The sequence below is a fragment of the Bufo bufo genome, chromosome 9 (genome assembly GCF_905171765.1).
Source record: "Bufo bufo chromosome 9, aBufBuf1.1, whole genome shotgun sequence".
In the NCBI taxonomy this organism is placed as follows: Eukaryota; Metazoa; Chordata; class Amphibia; order Anura; family Bufonidae; genus Bufo; species Bufo bufo.
The window spans coordinates 53,478,103-53,500,760 of NC_053397.1; the positions used below are offsets into that span (position 1 = coordinate 53,478,103).

At 43.8% G+C, this 22,658-nt stretch overlaps 1 protein-coding gene across 4 annotated transcripts in view; it reads left to right on the forward strand.

The window, feature by feature from the left end:
• The window catches only part of EVI5 (ecotropic viral integration site 5), a 178,177-nt gene that overhangs the window by 14,269 nt on the left and 141,250 nt on the right, over nucleotides 1–22,658 (forward strand). For 3 of the 4 annotated variants that reach the window (XM_040408655.1, XM_040408653.1, XM_040408656.1), the window contains exon 2: nucleotides 16,737–16,823. The exons of the other annotated variant lie outside the window; for it this stretch is intronic. In XM_040408655.1, the coding sequence (XP_040264589.1) occupies nucleotides 16,785–16,823 (39 nt within the window). In that variant the 5' untranslated portion in view covers nucleotides 16,737–16,784. The remainder of the gene's footprint in view (nucleotides 1–16,736; nucleotides 16,824–22,658) is intronic. 4 annotated transcript variants of the gene reach the window in all.

The window sequence follows — 22,658 nt, forward strand, 5'->3', positions numbered from 1 at the left end:
AGCACCTTAACCCTAAATCGGATACGGGAGAGCCACGATATATTTGTTATACCATGGAGTAGGATTCTGTCTGAGTGTGATGCCTTGGATGCAGCTTAGCTTGGGTTCTGACTCTCCTTAAAGAGCCTCTGTCAGCATGATGAACCTCATTAAACCAGGTATACTGGGGGGTAGGGTTGATCATGCTGATTAAAACAATACTTATGTTGAACAGCTGCAGAGATGTATGTATGTATTCATATGTAAATGTACATATTGGAGCACCAGGGGGCAAGGCTGAATCCTTGGAGCACTGCTTTTGTAATACCCCTGTGCTCTACATACTAAGCCCTCCCCATGCTTGATAGGGCTTAGATATCAACATGCTGAAGGCTGAGCTGTGTCTTAGCATGTACATATCATACATACTACTTACTATGGCCTTGCCTTGTTGAGATTAGAGAATATCTATGCTTAGAAAGTTAATACATATATGATTATAAAGACACTAGTAATATGTATCAGCATTCTAAGTACAGAAAACCACTCTACTCAATAAAAGGCCTCATGCACACGACAGTTGTGTGGCCGTTCCGTGCATTGGGGACCGCAATTAGCAGTGTACACGAGGCCTTAGGCTATAGCTTGGAGGCAGGTGGTCAGCCTTGAATAGAGATGTCCCAGGTTTTAAATCCCAGACAAAACTTTTAGATTTTAATTTTTTTTTCTATTATTCCCCCCCCCCTTCCCCATTTAACCCATGATAAAAGGCAATGTCTTTAATATATTTAGATTTAGAGGCTTGCTACCACATATTGCTCATTTGTTCACAGGCATAATGTATGATTATAACCCCTTAAGGACGCAGGGCGTATCGGTACGCCCTATTTCCCGAGTCCTTAAGGACTCAGGGCGTACCGGTACGTCCTAGCTTGAACTCAGTATTCCGGCGCCCGAGGGGTTAAACGGAACGGGATTTCGGCTGAAATCCTTCAGCCGGCATCCTGTGACAACGCCAGGGGGGGTCATGTGACCCCCCCGTGTCGGCGATCGCAGCAAACCGCAGGTCAATTCAGACCTGCGGTTTGCTGCGCTTTTTGCAGTTTCTGATGCCCGCGGTCCCTGACCGCGGGGATCAGAAACTTTTGAGTGCCTATAATCAATATTTTTCACCCCCCCCTGCACCCCTGCACGATTTTATGCCGGCGGGTGGTGCGGGGGGGGTGTCGCATGCGGTGGGGGCGGTGCGGGAGGCGGGCGGTGCGGCAGGCGGGATCGCGATCCCCCGCCCGCCTCCCCATGAATGATCGTTGGCTTCTAGTGGTTATACCAGGGTGCCAGCACATTGCTGGCACCCTGGTATAAACGGCTGACATCTGTGAAGATGTCAGCCGTTTAACCCTTTCCATACCGCGGTCCGTACGGACCGCTGTATGGAAAAAGTTAACTGTCGTCGGTCAGGGAGCTTCCTCCCTCTCCATCGGGGGGCTGCTGTGCCTTTGCAGCCCCCCGATGGAGAGGGAGAGAGCCCCCAGAGAGCCCCCCTCAGCCCTGTGCTTACCCTTCCCCGTCTGCGAAGTTCTGAGCAGACGGGGAAGGTTCCCATGGCAACAGGACGCCTGCTCAGGCGTCCTGCTGTCCATGGTGCTGAACAGATCTATGCTGAAAGCATAGATCTGTTCAGTGTAAGTAAAATACAGTATAGAACAATATATATTGTACTGTACTGTATTATACAGACATCAGACCCACTGGATCTTCCAGAACCAAGTGGGTCTGGGTCAAAAAAAAAGTGAAAAAAGTTAAGATAAAAAAAAAAAACATTCATCACTGAATAAAAAAAAAAAAATACACTACACATATTAGGTATCGCCGCGTCCGTAACGACCTGATCTATAAAACGGTCATGTTACTTTCCCCGCACGGTGAACACCATAAAAATAAAAAATAAAAACTATGAGAAAATTGAAATTTTGCCCACCTTACTTCCCAAAAAAGGTAATAAAAGTGATCAAAAAAGTCACATGTACGCCAAAATAGTACCAATCAAACCGTCATCTCATCCCGCAAAAATCATACCTTACCCAAGATTAAAGAAACACTAAAACATGATTTTTTTTGTTTCAAAAATGAAATCATTGTGTAAAACTTACATAAATAAAAATAAAGTATACATATTAGGTATCGCCGCGTCCGTATCGACCGGCTCTATAAGAATATCACATGATCTAACCCCTCAGGTGACCACCGTAAAAAATAAAAAATAAAAACGGTGTAAAAAAAGCCATTTTTTGTCATCTTACGTCACAAAAAGTGTAATAACAAGCGATCAAAAAGTCATATGCACCCCAAAATAGTGCCAATTAAACCGTCATCTCATCCCGCAAAAAATGAGACCCTACTCAAGATAATCGCCCAAAAACTGAAAAAACTATGGCTCTTAGACTATGGAGACACTAAAACTTTTTTGGGTTTTAAAAATGAAGTTATTGTATAAAACTTACATAAATAAAAAAAAGGTATACATATTAGGTATCACCGCGTCCGTGACAACCTGCTCTATAAAATTACCACATGATCTAACCTGTCAGATGAATGTTGTAAATAACAAAAAAAAAAAAACGTGCCAAAAAAGCTATTTCTTGTTACCTTGCCGCACAAAAAGTGTAATATAGAGCAACCAAAAATCATATGTACCCTAAACTAGTACCAACAAAGCTGCCACCTTATTCCGTACTTTCTAAAATGGGGTCACTTTTTTGGAGTTTCTACTCTAGGGGTGCATCAGGGGGGCTTCAAATGGGACATGGTGTCAAAAAAACCAGTCCAGCAAAACCTGCCTTCCAAAAACCGTATGGCATTCCTTTCCTTCTGCGCCCTGCCGTGTGCCCGTACAGCAGTTTACGACCACATATGGGGTGTTTCTGTAAACTACAGAATCAGGGCCATAAATAATGAGTTTTGTTTGGCTGTTAACCCTTGCTTTGTTACTGGAAAAAAAATATTAAAATGGAAAATCTGCCAAAAAAGTGAAATTTTGAAATTGTATCTCTATTTTCCATTAAATCTTGTGCAACACCTAAAGGGTTAACAAAGTTTGTAAAATCAGTTTTGAATACCTTGAGGGGTGTAGTTTCTTAGATGGGGTAACTTTTATGTAGTTTCTACTCTAGGGGTGCATCAGGGGGGCTTCAAATGGGACATGGTGTCAAAAAAACAGTCCAGCAAAATCTGGCTTCCAAAAACCAAACGGCGCACCTTTCACTCTACGCCCCGCTGTGTGGCCGTACAGTAGTTTACGGCCACATATGGGGTGTTTCTGTAAACGGTAGAGTCAGGGCAATAAAGATACAGTCTTGTTTGGCTGTTAACCCTTGCTTTGTTAGTGGAAAAAATGGGTTAAAATGGAAAATTAGGCAAAAAAATTAAATTCTCAAATTTCATCCCCATTTGCCAATAACTCTTGTGCAATACCTAAAGGGTTAACAAAGCTTGTAAAATCAGTTTTGAATACCTTGAGGGGTGTAGTTTATAGAATGGGTTTCTATTATGTAAGCCTCGCAAAGTGACTTCAGACCTGTAGTGGTCCCTAAAAATTTGGTTTTTGTAAATTTCTGAAAAATTTCAAGATTTGCTTCTAAACTTCTAAGCCTTATAACATCCCCAAAAAATAAAATATCAATCCCAAAATGCTACAAACATGAAGTAGACATATGGGGAATGTAAAGTCATCAAATTTTTTGGGGGTATTACTATGTATTACAGAAGTAGAGAAACTGAAACTTTGAAATTTGCAAATTTTTCAAAATTTTTGGTAAATATGGTATTTTTTTATGCAAAAAAATTAACTTTTTTGACCCAATTTTAGCAGTGTCATGAAGTACAATATGTGACGAAAAAACAATCTCAGAACGGCCTGGATAAGTCAAAGCGTTTTAAAGTTATCAGCACTTAAAGTGACACTGGTCAGATTTGCAAAAAATGGCCAAGTCCTTAAGGTGAAATAGGGCTGAGTCCTTAAGGGGTTAAAGACACCAGTAATATGTATTAGCTTTCTAAGCATAGAAAACCCTCATTCTCAAGCGTGGGAATGTGCAGAGCAGTGCTCCAAGGATTCAGCCCCAACAATGTGCATAGAGGTTTGTAAAAAGTTGAATTTTTACTCCTAAAGAGCCACTTCCACAAGGTGGTTCGTATTCCTTGTGAAATACCTCTCTGCATATTGTTTTGCCATAGAGCATTGACAATAGGTCTCTATACTATGGAGTACCTCCAGTAAGTCTTCGTACAAGGTTGGTCTATTTAAGAAGAGCTGGTAACCTGCGTAAGCTGCATCCCTCCCCTTGAAAAACCTGCCAGGTGGGGTGCGTGTTACTTTCTGCTCAGACAGAGATCTGTCCAATTATAAGCAGTCCTGTGTGCTCCAGGTTACGGTAGATTGTGGCAGACTCCGTCCTAAAACCTCCTGACATGCTCAGAATATCGTCTTTTGTCTTCCCCACCTATAATCCGCTGTTAGCCCTGTTTTTTTTTTTTGGTTTTGTTTTTCTCCGCTTTCCTTGGCGTATGATTTGTAAATGATCACAACTTATTATGTCCTGGATTATGTCAGTTTTGCTAATTTATAGATTGACACTGCTGCTTGGTTTGTACAGATCACTTTACTGCAGTTACCTACTTATCTCTCACTCTAATCCTGCCTGTAATGGTATCACCTCTGTGTATAGATAATACAGGATCCTCCATTCATAATAGGTGATTTTCAAAGCTTCTCTATTCTTTCCTTGTACAATGACCTCTGCACAGGCCCAGAAAACTCTGCCATAGAAGTCAATGAGGTCCCCTCCTGACCATTGTGTCTATGGACCATGGAGCTGCCATAAAGCATTTTTTTTTATTATGCTTTCTAAATGCTGTTAAAGGGAGTCTGTCAGCACATTTCCCCCTTTTTAACTGTTCCCATAGCGCTGTAGCCGCAACACAGATGATTAAAACGGTACCTTTTATATGCTTTTGTGGACTTATAAAACTGCCAGAAATGAACTTTGATGCATATGTAAATGAGGGCTCGCAAGTGCCCAGGGGCAGCGTCCACCGCGTTGGTGCCCAGGCAGCTCAGCCTCTTCGTCTCTTATCCCCGCCCAGCCTCTTCCTCTGCCCGCCCATCTGTTTTCTCTCCCCCTCAGCGAAATCCCGCACCTGCGCGCTGACTTCTTGGCCGGGGCATGCGCACTGCGATGCCCATTGCTGGCACGGCATCGCAGTAGCTTATGCGCATGCGCCGGCTAACGGCGCAAAAACTGCAGAAAGGAGGCGGTCAATCGGCGCAGAAGAAGAGGAGGAAAGCTGAGCGAGCAGCTGTCACTGCAGACACAGAGAGCCAAGAGAGGTAAATTTATCTGTATGATCCGTTAGCCGGCGCATAAGCGACTGCAATGCCGTGCCAGCAATGGGCATCGCAGTGCGCATGCTTTGGCCAAGGAAGTCAGCGCGGAATCTCTCTGAGGGGGATGGGCGGGCAGAGGAAGAGGCTGGGCGGGGATAAGAGCCGAAGAGGCAGAGCTGCCTGGGCACCAACGCGGTGGACGCCGCCCCTGGGCACTTGCGAGCCCTCATTTACATATGCATCAAAGTTCGTTTTTGGCAGTTTTACAAGTCCACAAAAGCATATAAAGGTACCGTTTTTATCATCTGTGTTGTGGCTACAGCGCTATGGGAACAGTTAAAAAGGGGAAAATGTGCTGACAGACTCCCTTTAAGAACAGCTCAGGCAGCATGGCCGCCCCCATAATCATGTTCAGGAAAGAATAAATAATTCTGCAATCAGAGAATAAAAACAGATTAGAAAAAAAGATGTTACCTCATCGTATTAACTGGCAAAAAAGCAAAAAAACTTTTTTTGTGACACATTTCCTTTCAGATTTTTTTTATTCATCATTTTCCTGACTCTGGCAGTGACTCACATCTTTTACCTGGTGTTGAAAGGACAAATGTCTAGAAGGCTGGAGTAGATGATCACAGTTAGGGCTCATGCACACAAACATATTTTCTTTCCGTGTCCATTCCGTTTTTTTTGCGGACTGTATGTGGAACCATTCACTTCAGTGGGTCCGCAAAAAAAAAGGAACTTGCTCTGTGTGCACTCCGTTTCCGTATTTCCGTTCCGCTAAAAGATAGAACATGTCCTATTGTCCGCATTACGGACAAGGATAGTACTGTTCTATGAAGGGCCAGCTGTTCTGTTCCGCAAAATACAGAATGCACACAGATGTCAGCCGTATTTTTTGCGGATCGGTTTTTTTGCGTACCGCAAAATACATACGGTCGTGTGCAAGAGGCCTTAGGCTAGTTTCACACTGGTAGTGTCCATGAACTATAATGGGGTTCGGCGGTGATCTGCCTGAAATCCTGCAAATATGTTGAGAAACATCTGGTCAAATACCGCTACACATAGCAATTTTTTGTCCAGCCGATTCCCACCATTTGATGCTGGAAAAGCTTGCTGCAAGGCTCTGCCGGCAGTGTGGAACAGGCCTTAGGCCTCCTTTGCACATTGTTTTTAGGCAGCAATTGTCTTGGTCGTGTAAAAATTTAATGAATGCATTTTTTTACAAGCCTTTTTTAATGTATTTTTTTTTATTTTTTATGGTCATACATTTCTGACGAGCATTTGTTTCCCTATAGAGAAGTCTGTGGGAAAACACCTGAAAAAAAGCCATATTTTCAGAGCATGCTGTAATTAAAAAATAAAAAATCCTGGACCCAAGCAATGCACTGCAAGTGAAGAAAACCACCATTACAAAAAATGTTTGTGCTGCATTTCAGAATTCTCAGACATAGCTAACATCTGGAGGTGGTGGTTTTTGCCATTTTGAGGACAGCACCTTGGTATCTGCTTTTCTTTTTGACTGAAGGTGGCCTAAGGCCCCATTCACACGACCGTATTTTCGGTCTGCATCCGATCCGTGTTTAAATTTTTTTTTTTTTGATGATCGTGTACAAACCCATTCATTGCACGGTCTGCATCCATATGTCCATTCCACAGCCCCACAAAAAATAAACCTAGGGAGGGAGGTGTAGAAGGGGAAAATGCGGGATGCACATGGCCGATTCACAATTTGCGAACCGCAAAAACAGATGCAGTTGAGTGCATGGGGCCTAGGAGTGAGCATCCATCTACTAGGGTTTATGCACACACTTTATTTTTTCCATGTCCGTTCCGTTTTTTTTTTCTTTTTGCAGCTCCTATGCGGAGCCATTCATTTCAATGGGGCCGCAAAAAAAATGGAAATTACTCCATGTGCATTTAGTGTCTAAATGTCTGCATGGCTGTTCCGCCAAAAAATAGAGCATGTCCTATTATGGACAGGACAGTTCTATTAGGGGCCGGCCATTCTGTTCTGTGAAATGCACACGGCCGGTATCCGTGTTTTGTTAATCTGCAATTTGCAGACCTCAGAACACCGGTCATGTGCATGAGCCTCTAGGGAGGGCGGAATAAGCCCCTGCTGGAAGTCTGAGAACAGAGGGTCGGGCTCCAACTGCTTGCCCCCTATATCTGCTGAGTCAGGAGGTCCCCATGCACATTAGATAGTTGGCCGCTCCCATTGATGTTGGTGGATTTGGCCAACGTGTATTGTATAGGACTGGTTTTAGGACCCCTGTACACTGGCAAAGAAGCTATATGACCGTCCTTCCAGTTCGGTTCCATACTCTTAGATGTCATATATGTATAGGATACAGATGACGTTTTTTTTTTTTTTTTTTTTACTGTCCAATTATACCAGGTCTGACCAAAAAACCCCAAAAAAAAATAAACCTTCATACTCTTCACAGTGATTCTTTGGCGTTTCCTTTGTATATTCATGAGGTAAATTACCAGATTTTCTTTGGAAACTCCTAGATGCAGCGATGCGGCTTATCTGCATCGGAGATCTTCTAGTGTGTGGGAATGAAAGTGGATGATGGGTGTATTTCCGGACTTCCCAGTATCACCGCTGGTGATAGATGGGGGAGGGGGAGTAGTTGAGTCATTACTGTTTTATCTTGGACAATCCACGACTTGCACTTTTATTTTTGCCCTTGAAGAATGATGTGACTGTATTCGCCTTAAAGGGGTTGTCTGCTTTATAGAAATTGATGACCTGTCCTCTTGATAGGTGATTGATATCAGATTGGTGGGGGTCTGACGCCTGAAACCCCAACCGATCTTTTCTTTGCGGCAGGTTCCTGATACTATACAGTGGACAGAGCCGGAAGTAAAAGGCTCCATCCGCTGTGTGCTGCCATGCCTGGGTACTGCAGCTCACCTCCCATTCAAGTGAATCGGTAATCAATTCTTAAAAAGATGGGCAGCCCCTTTAAGGCCTCATGCACACGACCGTGGTTTGGGTCTGCAAAAAATGCGGCTCGGATGCAGACCCACTCATTTCAATGGGGTCGCGAAAGCTTCAGACAGCAAACCGTGTGCTGTCCGCATCCGAATAGTTTAATTCAAATAGCCTAGTTGCCTAGACTAATAAACTCCCGTTTCTGGTCAGCTAAAACATAACATTTATTTCATTTTGTTTATAAAAATATATCATGGCGGGAGAACAAAGAATAGTTTAAAACTATAGGTGCGGTAGGACTCTAGTGGTTGAGATAAGGGTTGCTTCACCCTTATATTCTGCCTCCTAGCATTCGCTCATCCCACGCTTCCTTTGTCAGCAGTGAGCATACTTTGTCTATATGAACAAATGCTGGAGATACACTTAATCCTTCATCCTAAATCATTGCGTTTCCAATATCTTTTCTCTTAGCACGATTGAGTCTGCAGTTACTCCGTGCTATAACACTCGGTCCCCACCGCTCCTAATCTAAAAACTAACACACGAGCTCCCCCAACATGTTTCACCACTAGATGTGGCTTCTTCAGGGGATGGAGCTACTGTCAACAAGAATGCTTTACTGCTGCACCCTTTTAAACATTAGGGGAGGGTCGTTACTTGTTATGTGGCCAATCACTGCCAAGCTTTCCTGTGTGACAGGTCAGTAACCCAATCATAATGCCTTCCTAATACTTATCCGTCATCCCGTCACTTCCTTAATTGCTTTGCAATTCTACGTCTGTCCGCATCAGCACGTCTGATCTGCCCAAAAAAAATAATGTCCTATTATTGTCCATATCACAGACATGGATAGGATTGCTCTATTGAAGGCAATAGTTCTGCAAAATGTGGAACACACACGGATGGGCACGGCCATGCGCATGAGGCCTACTTTCACACTAGCGTTTTTCTTTTCCGGCGCTGAGTTCTGTCCTAGGGGCTCAAATACGGAAAAGAACTGATCAGTTTTATCCTAATGCATTCTGAATGGAGAGTAATCCATTCAGGATGCATCAGGATGTCTTCAGTTCAGTCTTTTTGACTGATCAGGCTTTTCAGAAAACCGTAGCATGTTGTTTTACCTCGGCCAAAAATCCTGAACACTTTGACTGAACCCCGGATCCGGTCTTTTTCCCATTGACTTGCATTAACGCCGGATCCGGCGCTGTGTGTTCAGTCAAACTGGATCCGGCTTTTGCATGTTAAACCCGAAAAATCTGAAAAAAAAAGTTAAGTCCATAAATGGCGGATCCGTTTTTTTCAATGCATTTTTTCATTGTGATCAAAATCCTGATCAGGATTCAAATGTAATCCGTTTTCACACTTTTTTCCGGATCCGGTGGGCAGTTCCGGTGTCGGAATTGAACGCCGGATTAAAACAACGCTAGTGTGAAAGTAGCCTTGGCTATTTTCACACTTGCGTTGTTTTCCACTATTGAGATCTGGCAGAGGATCTCAATATTGGAAAACGACTCTTCTGTTTAGTCCTCATGCATTCTGAATGGAGATCTGTTCAGGGTGCATCAGGATGTCCCCTGCAAGCTGCGGTTTTGTGTCCGGTCATAAAAATGGGGGGAAAAAACGGATCCTCCTCTGAAAACAATTTAAGTCAATGGTGACCCGTTTTTTTTATGGAGCCTAAAAAACCACATCCATCACCCAGTGACGGATCAGTTTTGATTTCACACAACCGCATTCTAACGGAACGGTGCAAAATCTTATTGGATCAGTTTAATTCCGGTATTGAGATCCTCTGCTGGGCAGGTCCTCTTTAATATAGTCTACAGGAGTTATGACAGGAGTGAGCCGCGGCTTGCTTGGCTCTTTGCGTAAATCCCCTAGACTATAGTGGAGAGGGCCACGATAGTATTGAGGGATGTCAGGGGACATTGAGACCCTTTATATAGCTGTGCCCTGTGTCTCGTTGGCTTGTCCTCTTCTCTTGAGCTTGCCATCCTTTGAGGATATGCTTGTGGCATGTCTACTTTCTGATGGTTTGCGAGAACCTTTACATTTGTTGTGTCCTTTTCTCCTTTACTAGTTGAAGCATGTTCTTTTATTGTGGCACGGTAATTATTCCCAGGAGCGCAGGATGAGTGGTGTGCGTGTTTTTTGCTGTGAGTGCCTGACTTCAGACATGGTGGTTTGCATTTTGGTTGTGCTTCCACAGTTAGAAATGATGACCCTAGTTTTGCAGTATGTTCATACGTGGCAGAATTGCAAGTGGAAAATCGTCAATGTATTGAAGTCCACGCTCTACAGAAAGAATCTTTCAGTTTATGCTGCTCATTTTCATTGGAAATTTCACCCGTTGTGATGCATAGAGGCAAATCCACTATCAAATGCACATGTAACACATGCAGATTGGTGCGTTGCAGATGTTGCCAGTAATTCCTCTGTTGAAATACGGCCTGTGTCCTTGCCATGAGAACAACCCAACCCAATCCGTGGAAAAAATTTTCATCTTGCAGATTTTCTAATTCACAGTTTACTCCAGCCATCATTTCCATCATTATTTTGGTAAAATTCTTAACAGTCCCATTCACACGTATGCCACACATCAGTTGGGTTCACCCCCCTGCTGTAGTTGAGTGCTAGAGAGTCCTGCTGCAGCCCTGGAAAATAACTGAACTGTACTGATCTGTTGGGGCAGATCGCTACAAATACCAGAGATGGTCCACTGAGCATAGAAGGTATCTTCTTCCCACAAACCCTAAGGGTCACTGGACCTCAAGTGGATCTTATTCCTTGGCTGTCTGCCAGGCCCAGGGAACACTGGACTTGGAGGGATTGATAGAAAATGGCGACTCCCCACTGGAACTAGGATTGAATAGATTGGAGCTTCAAGAAGTAGACCCCAATCTAAGACACTTGGAGTCTGGAGAAGACTATAAAATCAGGAAGGTCCACCTTGTGACTGAGTGAATATGGACTGTACAGTCGTGGCCAAAAGTTTTGAGAATTACATAAATATTGGAAAAGTTGCTGCTTAAGTTTTTATAATAGCAATTTGCATATACTCCAGAATGTTATGAAGAGTGATCATCCTTCTTTGCCATGAAAATTAACTTAATCCCAAAAAAACCTTTCCACTGCATTTCATTGCTGTCATTAAAGGACCTGCTGAGATCATTTCAGTAATCGTCTTGTTAACTCAGGTGAGAATGTTGACGAGCACAAGGCTGGAGATCATTGTCAGGCTGATTGGGTTAAAATGGCAGACTTGACATGTTAAAAGGAGGGTGATGCTTAAAATCATTGTTCTTCCATTGTTAACCATGGTGACCTGCAAAGAAATGCGTGCAGCCATCATTGCGTTGCATAAAAATGGCTTCACAGGCAAGGATATTGTGGCTACTAAGATTGCACCTCAATCAACAATTTATAGGATCATCAAGAACTTCAAGGAAAGAGGTTCAATTCTTGTTAAGAAGGCTTCAGGGCGTCCAAGAAAGTCCAGCAAGCGCCAGGATCGTCTCCTAAAGAGGATTCAGCTGCAGGATCGGAGTGCCACCAGTGCAGAGCTTGCTCAGGAATGGCAGCAGGCAGGTGTGAGCGCATCTGCACACACAGTGAGGCGAAGACTTTTGGAAGATGGCCTGGTGTCAAGAAGGCCAGCAAAGAAGCCACTTCTTTCAAAAAAAAAAGATCAGGGACAGATTGATCTTCTGCAGAAAGTATGGTGAATGGACTGCTGAGGACTGGGCAAAGTCATATTCTCCGATGAAGCCTCTTTCCGGTTGTTTGGGGCATCTGGAAAAAGGCTTGTCCGGAGAAGAAAAGGTGAGCGCTACCATCAGTCCTGTGTCATGCCAACAGTAAAGCATCCTGAGACCATTCATGTGTGGGGTTGCTTCTCATCCAAGGGAGTGGGCTCACTCACAATTTTGCCCAAAAACACAGCCATGAATAAAGAATGGTACCAAAACACCCTCCAACAGCAACTTCTTCCAACAATCCAACAACAGTTTGGTGAAGAACAATGCATTTTCCAGCACGATGGAGCACCGTGCCATAAGGCAAAAGTGATAACTAAGTGCCTCGGGGACCAAAACGTTGACATTTTGGGTCCATGGCCTGGAAACTCCCCAGATCTTAATCCCATTGAGAACTTGTGGTCAATCCTCAAGAGGCGGGTGGACAAACAAAAACCCACTAATTCTGACAAACTCCAAGAAGTGATTATGAAAGAATGGGTTGCTGTCAGTCAGGAATTGGCCCAGAAGTTGATTGAGAGCATGCCCAGTCGAATTGCAGAGGTCCTGAAAAAGGGCCAACACTGCAAATACTGACTCTTTGCATAAATGTCATGTAATTGTCGATAAAAGCCTTTGAAAAACATGAAGTGCGTGTAATTATATTTCAATACATCACAGAAACAACTGAAACAAAGATCTAAAAGCAGTTTAGCAGCAAACTCTAAGGTCTAGGACTGGTAGGAGTGATGGTTCTCTTGTCCATAGCAGCCAACAACCACATTGGATGAGCTACAGGTCCAGGTTGAAAGATCTTGGAATGACCACAGGAGGATATCTGCATCTGTGTGACCACTATGCCCCAGCCTGCATGACAACAGGGGAAGAGCCACCCAGTATTAATGTGACCCTACATCAACTTTTACCCTGCTGCAGAACCCCAAATAAAGGGTGCTCCACCTTGGTTGTGTGATCATTGACCAAGCACCATTAGCAGTTTATACTTTTTCAATCTCTGCTCAGTTGCATTACGTTTTTCGGTGGGTTAGTAAAGAAGGCGGTGGAACTATTACAGAGGTGCTGGTTGCTGTATACTTTTATTGATCAGAGCTTTGAGGTGGACATGTCAGGTTAACGCTGGCAGAATGTATTCATACAGTTTCATCTAAATCTTCTCGGACATGGTGTTCTGTACATGTAGGATAATTCTGGTGAGGAGCTGGAGGGGTAGAGAAGTGAAGCTGTCAGCAAAGTCCCAGAAACCATTATTCTGCGGAAGGGAATATGATGTTTGGTGGCGGCAGTGTGGGCTGTAATCTGTGTACTGAGCAAGGTCAGCAGATGGGTAATGTAATATCTGGATGATTATCATGGTTTTCTAAACATCGTTCTCTCAGATGTCTGTATAGTATATTTCTTTATTAAAGGTATGTTTCGTGGAGAACACAACATTGTGCAGGTCAGTGGAATGGTCAGTTTGGAAACATAGAATTTAGAGACAAGGTGGAAATTTACTGGAAGACTAAAATTCGGGTTGGTGGAGGTAACGAGAACTATAGGACAGGTCTTTTTTTCTTAAAGGGATTGTGCAGGGGTTTTATATTGATGACTTATCCTCAGAGTAGGTCATCAATATCAAATTGTGGGGGGTCAGACACCGGCGCCCCCGGCCGGCTAGCTGTCCATGTGAGCGCAGCTTCCTCTTCATTACGCTATGCGTCATCTCCCATCAGTCCTCCACAACCCCTTTAATCCCTTTATATCGGGTGGACTGCAAGTGTCGCAGTGACGGTATGGCCACCCATGGCGTGGAAAGTCCAGTGTGCCAAATGATATCGATTTTGTTGCAGATTTAAAGGGGTTATCCAGGAATTGATGACTATTGATGACATCCTCAGAATAGATCATCAGTATCGGATCTACGAGGGTCTGACCACTGGAACCCCCACAAATCGGCTGCTCTGCGCACCATGGCCTCTTCCTAGGCCATATGAAATTGCCATACATCGGTCACATGGCCTAGTTCAAGTCCAGCCTCATTCAAGTCAATGGGGCTGAGCTGCAGTACCAATCACTGACGCTATACGATGTATGGCGCTGTGCGTGGTAAGCGCCCAGAAGACCGCCGTGCTCACCACAGCTCCCGTTAGAACCTCTGCTTCCTGAAACAGCTGATCTGCGGAGCCAATGCTGGGGACTCTGGCCCCCGCCAGTGGAATACTGATGACCTATCCTGTAGATGGGTCATAAATATTATTTCACGGATAACCCCTTTAATGACAGAATTACTGCAGGTTTGCCACATGTATAAATCTCTGCATCGCAACGGGTGTTAGCTGCAACATAAGGGCTCACGTGTGCCGACCGTTCTGTGCATTGGGGACTGCAATTTGCGGCCCCCAATGCACGGTCATCATCATCTGCTGCTGCCGCAGACAAATTCAGACTTATTAAACTTGAATGGGTCCGTGATCCGTCTGCACCGCCAAAAAAATAGAACATGTTTTTGTTTTTTTCAGTTTCTGAGGCACGGAGAGAAACCCACGGAGGCACTCTGTTCCTCTGTTCTGCACCGCACCTTCCGGACTGTGCCGACTTCAGATGAACGGGTCCGCATCCGTGATGCAGTGCACAACGGCCGGTGCCCGTATATTGTGGATCCTCCAGGCCTTGTGCATGAGCCCTTAAAAATATCAAATGTTCCTCCTGCGACTTCTTGACTCTCAGATTTTTTAACCGTCCACTAAATGTTCAACTGTTGAGACTTGAGGCATTTTGTCCTTAGTCCCCCCCCCCCCCCCCCAATCCCGTACAGGTTACGGCAGGCACTAATTATACTCTTTGCACACAAATATGCTCCTCTGATGCGGGTTCTGTCTCCTGGTGGCGGTATGTGAGGTTTTGTACAGACGGGGATTGTTGATGGTAGCATGCAAATTCTGTCTCTGGTTTCTTATGTTCTCTGCTTTAGGACTGCAGATGTGGATGTGAAACGTGAGATTTTCTGCATCGCTCGGCGTTGGTTTTTGCGTGCAGTTCTTTGCCAATTTTGTATGTTTTTCTTATTGGTGTGTGATCACATGTGACTGACCCCACTTACCATTAGAGTTGTCCGCTGTAAAAGTCTGCAGGTCATTGAATATGGCACATATTTTGGTAGATTTATCACAATACATTTGACCCAGCTTGTTGGGCGTTCGCATCAGTGCCTATTCCCAATAATTTACCCATGTAAGAGCACGTGCTGTGTTGTGCACGGATTTTAAACAGCGTAATCCATTACCAGCTAAGTAAATGAGTCACCGCTACAGGTATTGAAATCCGCAGGCACGTCAATTGTTGGTGCAGCTTTTCGGTGCTGTACTCCCCCCTTTGCTTTGCACTGGGTGAGAGCTAGGGGCAATTTGCGACAAAATCTGTGAGTGAGGCCTCATGCACACGGACCAGTGTTTTGGTCCGCATCCTAGCCGCAGTTTTTGCGTCTTTGATGCGGACCCCATTCATTCCAATGGGGGGGTGCAAAAGATGCGGTCAGCACTCCATGTGCTGTCCGTATCCGTTTGCTCCGTTCTGTGGTCCGCCCAAAAATATAACCTGTCCTATTCTTGTCCGTTTTGCGGACAAGAATAGGCAGTTATATCAATGGCTGTCCGTGCCGTTCCGCAAATTGCCGAATGCACACAGACGCATCCGTGTTTTGCGGATCTGCAATTTGCGGACCGCAAAACACACAACGGTCGTGTGCATGGAGGCCTAACACATGCAGATTTTGGTCTCGTATGGCCGCCGTGCTTATTTTGCGGACCGCAAACCACGGCAACCTACAGCAAAAGGTAGGATATGTTTTATCCTGTTGCGGAGCGGACGCACAGATAGGAAGCCCAAAGAAACGCACGGAGACCATTCTGTGGGCTTTTCGTCTATGTTGCAGATCGCAAACCCATTAAGTCAATGGGTGACGTGTTTTGCGGTCCCCCCTGTTTTCGGTTCGCAACACTGGCCATGGCGGCCTTATGGTTGTCTGAATGGGGCTAAACGGACAAGGGGTGATCCACATGGAACTACTCCATAAGTACATACATTTCATTCGGAAATCCACAGAGGTGAAATCAACGGGGGGAGCGTCTGGGTGTGGCGTTCTGTGGATGGATTTCAGGCAGATGTCTGCAGGGCAATACCATTGTGTGAACATACCCTTGTTGGCCACTAGGGCAGTCACTCAGAGAATTCCCCAGCTTTTCCATACACAGCATTATGCTCCTCCACCCCTGCTTCCCCGGACTACAATTAAAACAGATGGTTAAAAAGAATATTCTGCCTTGTCGCTGCTGTCCATCTGTAGTATCTGCCTGTTCTGAGAGCCACAGCAACTAGATCTTGACAGATTGGGGATAGGTTTTGAGGGCTCTTAGCAGTGTAGCGTTTAGATGGACTCTACAAAGATGTGATTTTTATTTTATTTTTTTAACTACGATAGCTGTATTGCTCGTCCAGAGATCAGTGGTGATGGGTTAATTCTCTGGGGGGAAAAAAATTATAAAAAAATAAACTTTTTAAATTGGGATTTTGCAATTTGAATGTAAATTGTCCCTTGGGAAACTGTCTCGCTACTGAGACCTACTGGAGGTAGCAGTGTCTGAACAGCTGGAACTCCAGTCCCATCCTATTAACCCCTTTTTTCCTGTTGTCACAGCAAACCATGGCATCTTGGTGATTAGACGAAGGAAGTGACTCCCACACAATGCAATTTCTGGATGACGGAGGTTTTTTATGGCAGCGGGTGAGAACTGTGGCTCTCACATCTTAGTATGGCTGTTATGCCTCGCCAAAGACAAGGCGTAATAGGATTGCCTCAATTTTTCGTATTTTTTATTTTTGTTAAATTTTCAGGAATGGTAGTGCATAATGTGTAGCCACCAGCATTTCCATGATGTTCATGTCCATTTTAGAAATTACTTTCATTCCTCATGTAATAACAATTCTGGAGCATCTATTCTTTGACTCTATGCTGTACCATTCCTTTATTATTCTGCTAGAATAATGTCCTTGCACAGTCTGACATATCCAATCAGTGCTGTCACTGTGCAGGGACACCCCAACTTGTAACTCATTCATAACAGGCATGTCAGGTGAGGTAACAGGTCCTTTTAGGATGGTACAATCTAGCTTGCAAGGCCCTTAAAAGGGTTTTCTGGAGCTTTGATAGTGATGACCTATCCTCAGGATAGGTCATCTGTATCTGATCGGTGGGGGGCTCTGACACTGGGACCCCCACGATCAGCTGTCGATGAAGGCACGGCGCTCCGGTGAGCTCCTCGGCCTCCTTGCGGCATTCAAAGGCCAGCGCCGTACATGTATAGCGGCTGTGCTTGGTATCGCACACTCTGCCCCATTCACTTCTATGGGGCTGAGCTGCTCCTAGGCCACATGATCCATGAACATGACATCACTGGCCTAGGGAAAGCTGCGAGGAGGCAGCGGCTCACAGGACCGCAGATGCCTTCTCAAACAGCTGATCGGTGGGGTCCTGGGTGTCAGTCCCCACCGATCACATACTGATAACCTTTCCACATTCTGTATTGGGCGTATGGAGGGAAGTCATAGTGAAGGTCCTGCTTGGACGGCAGCTCTCTGGCGGTTGCCTGTATAGTGCTGTATTTTCCATGTAGCAGGCAATGAAGGGAAAATGAGCAGCTAAAATAAACTTTGGCTGCAAAATCTGCTTTACATGGGGTCTCTGGAGCGTGCGCTTTCTGTGGAGCGTATTTCAATGGCTTTTCGAAGATCCGATGGCTTCTTCCTATTTTGTTCCAGGTTGTGAGCCACACTGAAGTATGAGAGGTTGAGGTGAGCCATATCTAGTGTTGCACTGTGAAACTCCTGACAAGCTTTATTAACCACCTCAGCCCCCAGTGCTTAAACACCCTGAAAGACCAGGCCACTTTTTACACTTCTGACCTACACTACTTTCACCATTTATTGCTCGGTCATGCAACTTACCACCCAAATGAATTTTACCTCCTTTTCTTCTCACTAATAGAGCTTTCATTTGGTGGTATTTCATTGCTGCTGACATTTTTACTTTTTTTGTTATTAATCGAAATTTAAACGATTTTTTTTGCAAAAAAATGACATTTTTCACTTTCAGTTGTAAAATTTGCAAAAAAAACGACATCCATATAGAAATTTTGCTCTAAATTTATAGTTCTACATGTCTTTGATAAAAAAAAAATGTTTGGGTAAAAAAAAAATGGTTTGGGTAAAAGTTATAGCGTTTACAAACTATGGTACAAAAATGTGAATTTCCGCTTTTTGAAGCAGCTCTGACTTTCTGAGCACCTGTCATGTTTCCTGAGGTTCTACAATGCCCAGACTGTACAAACACCCCACAAATGACCCATTTCTGAAAGTACACACCCTAAGGTATTCGCTGATGGGCATAGTGGAGTTCATAGAACTTTTTATTTTTTGTCACAAGTTAGCGGAAAATGATGATTTTTTTTTTTTTTTTTTTTTTTTCTTACAAAGTCTCAATATTCACTAACTTGTGACAAAAATAAAAAGTTCTATGAACTCACTATGCCCATCAGCGAATTACCTTGGGTCTCTTCTTTCCAAAATGGGGTCACTTGTGGGGTAGTTATACTGCCCTGGCATTCTAGGGGCCCAAATGTGTGGTAAAGAGTTTTGAATCAAATTCAGTAAAAAATGACGAGTGAAATCCGAAAGGTGCTCTTTGGAATATGGGCCCCTTTGCCCACCTAGGCTGCAAAAAAGTGTCACACATCTGGTATCCCCGTACTCAAGAGAAGTTGAGGAATGTGTTTTGGGGTGTCTTTTTACATATACCCATGCTGGGTGAGATAAATATCTTGGTCAAATGACAACTTTGTATAAAAAATGGGAAAAGTTGTCTATTGCCAAGATATTTCTCTCACCCAGCATGGGTATATGTAAAAAGACACCCCAAAACACATTCCCCACCTTCTCCTGAGAACGGAGATACCAGATGTGTGACACTTTTTTGCAGCCTAGGTGGGCAAAGGGGCCCATATTCAAAGAGCACCTTTCGGATTTCACTCATCATTTTTTACAGAATTTGATTTCTAACTCCTTACCACACATTGGGCCCCTAGAATGCCAGGGCAGTATAACTACCCCACAAGTGACCCCATTTTGGAAAGAAGACACCCCTAGCTATTCCGTGAGGGCATGGCGAGTTCCTAGAATTTTTTATTTTTTGTCACAAGTTAGTGGAAAATGATGATTTTTTTTTTTTTTTTTTTTTTCATACAAAGTCTCATATTCCACTAACTTGTGACAAAAAATAAAAAATTCCATGAACTCACTATGCCCATCAGCGAATACCCTTGGGGTCTCTTCTTTCCAAAATGGGGTCACTTGTGGGGTAGTTATACTGCCCTGGCATTCTAGGGGCCCAAATGTGTGGTAAGGAGTTTGAAATCAAATTCTGTAAAAAATGACGAGTGAAATCCGAAAGGTGCTCTTTGGAATATGGGCCCCTTTGCCCACCTAGGCTGCAAAAAAGTGTCACACATCTGGTATCCCCCGTACTCAGGAGAAGTTGAGGAATGTGTTTTGGGGTGTCTTTTTACATATACCCATGCTGGGTGAGATAAATATCTGGTCAAATGACAACTTTGTATAAAAAAATGGAAAAGTTGTCTTTTGCCAAGATATTTCTCTCACCCAGCATGGGTATATGTAAAATGACACCCCAAAACACATTCCCCACCTTTCCTGAGTACGGAGATACCAGATGTGTGACACTTTTTGCAGCCTAGGTGGGCAAAGGGCCCATATTCCAAAGAGGCACCTTTCGGATTTCACTCGTCATTTTTAACAGAATTGATTTCAAACTCCTTACCACACATTTGGGCCCCTAGAATGCCAGGGCAGTATAACTACCCCACAAGTGACCCCATTTTGGAAAGAAGACACCCCAAGCTATCCGTGAGGGGCATGGCGAGTTCCTAGAATTTTTTATTTTTTGTCACAAGTTAGTGGAAATGATGATTTTTTTTTTTTTTTTTTTTTTCATACAAAGTCTTCATATTCCACTAACTTGTGACAAAAAATAAAAACTTCCATGAACTCACTATTGCCCATCAGCGAATTACCTTGGGGTCTCTTCTTTCCAAAATGGGGTCACTTGTGGGGTAGTTATACTGCCCTGGCATTCTAGGGGCCCAATGTGTGGTAAGGAGTTTGAAATCAAATTCTGTAAAAAATGACGAGTGAAATCCGAAAGGTGCTCTTTGGAATATGGCCCCTTTGCCACCTAGGCTGCAAAAAAGTGTCACACATGTGGTATTGCCGTACTCAGGAGAAGTTGAGGAATGTGTTTTGGGGTGTCTTTTTACATATACCCCATGCTGGGTGAGATAAATATCTTGGTCAAATGACAACTTTGTATAAAAAAAATGGGAAAAGTTGTCTTTTGCCAAGATATTTCTCTCACCCAGCATGGTATATATAAAATGACACCCCAAAACACATTCCCACCTTCTCCTGAGTACGGAGATACCAGATGTGTGACACTTTTTTGCAGCCTAGGTGGGCAAAGGGGCCCATATTCCAAAGAGCACCTTTTGGATTTCACAGGTCATTTTTTACTGAATTTGATTTCAAACTCCTTACCACACATTTGGGCCCCTAGAATGCCAGGGCAGTATAACTACCCACAAGTGACCCCATTTTGGAAAGAAGAGACCCCAAGGTATTCGCTGATGGGCATAGTGAGTTCATGGAAATTTTTTTTTTTTGTCACAAGTTAGTGGAATAGGAGACTTTGTATGAAAAAAAAAAAAAAAAAAAAAAATCATCATTTTCCACTAACTTGTGACAAAAAATAAAAAATTCTAGGAACTTGCCATGCCCCTCACGGAATACCTTGGGTGTCTTCTTTCCAAAATGGGGTCACTTGTGGGGCAGTTATACTGCCCTGGCATTTTCCAGGGGCCCTAATGTCTGGTAAGTAGGTAAATGACCTGTGAAATCTGAAAGGTGCTCTTTGGAATGTGGGCCCCTTTGCCCAGCTAGGCTGCAAAAAAGTGTCACACATCTGGTATCTCCGTACTCAGAAGAAGGTAAGGAATGTGTTTTGGGGTGTCATTTACATATACCCATGCTGGGTGAGAGAAATATCTGGCAAAAGACAACTTTTCCCATTTTTTTTATACAAAAGTTGGCATTTTGACCAAGATAGGTATCTCACCCAGCATGGGTATATGTAAAATGACACCCCAAAACATATTCCCCAACTTCTGCTGAATACGGAGATACCACATGTGTGACACTTTTTTGCAGCCTAGGTGGGCAAAGGGGCCCAAATTCCTTTTAGGAGGGCATTTTTAGACATTTGGATACCAGACTTCTTCTCACGCTTTGGGGCCCCTAAAATGCCAGGGCAGTATAATACCCACATGTGACCCCATTTTGGAAAGAGACACCCCAAGGTATTCAATGAGGGGCATGGCGAGTTCATTGAAAAAAAAAAATTTTGGGCACAAGTTAGCGGAAATTGATTTTTGGATTTTGTTCTCACAAAGTCTCCCTTTCGCTAACTTGGGACAAAAAATTTCAATCTTTCATGGACTCAATATGCCCCTCAGCAAATACCTTGGGGTGTCTTCTTTCCAAAATGGTGTTATTTGTGGGGTGTTTGTACTGCCCTGGCATTTGAGGGTCTCCGCAATCATTACATGTATGCCCAGCATTAGGAGTTTCTGCTATTCTCCTTATATTGAGCATACTGGTAATGAGATTTTTTTTTTCCGTTCAGCCTCTGGGCTGAAAGAAAAAAATGAACGGCACAGATTTCTTCATTCGCATCGATCAATGTGGATGAAAAAATCTCTGCCAAAAAAAGAAAAAGGAGGGGAAAGGCGTCTGCCAGGACATAGGAGCTCCGCCCAACATCCATACCCACTTCAGCTCGTACTGCCCTGGCAAACCAGATTTCTCCATTCACATCAATCGATGTGGATGAATAAATCATTGCCGGGATTTTTTTTTTTATATATACAAAGTGTTTGCCAAAGTATATGAACACCGCCACCTCCTCAGCTCATATGCCTCGCAAACATATCTTTTACTGCAGAGGAGAAATCTCGTCTTGCAGCGCCGCATACACCGACTTGCGTGTAATCTGACAGCAGCACAATGCTTCTGTCCGAATGCACATCAGTGCTGCAGCTGGTCGATCGGTTGGTCCACCTGGAAGGTAAAAAAAACAAAACAAAAAAGAAAAAACCAGGCCGCAAAGCAATAACTTTATTAACTTTAGAACAGAACATATTAACTTTTTTAAACTTTTTTAACTTTTTTACTTACGGTAATTTTTTTTTTGTTTAGTTTTTTTTACCTTTATAGAACAAACTCTCCTTCCCCATGGGACAATGTGCAAAGCGCAAATCGCCCAAAGATGTGGCGAAGGTACGTTATGCACTTTATCCCAGGTGAAAAGAGAGTTTGGCAGCAGCTGAGAGTAAAAGGGCCCTAATAGCCCTGTGTGCCTGTCCTGTGAGATGCAATCCCTATGCTAGGTGTACCTGTGTGGTGGTACTTCCGGAAACACTCTCCATAGCATAGG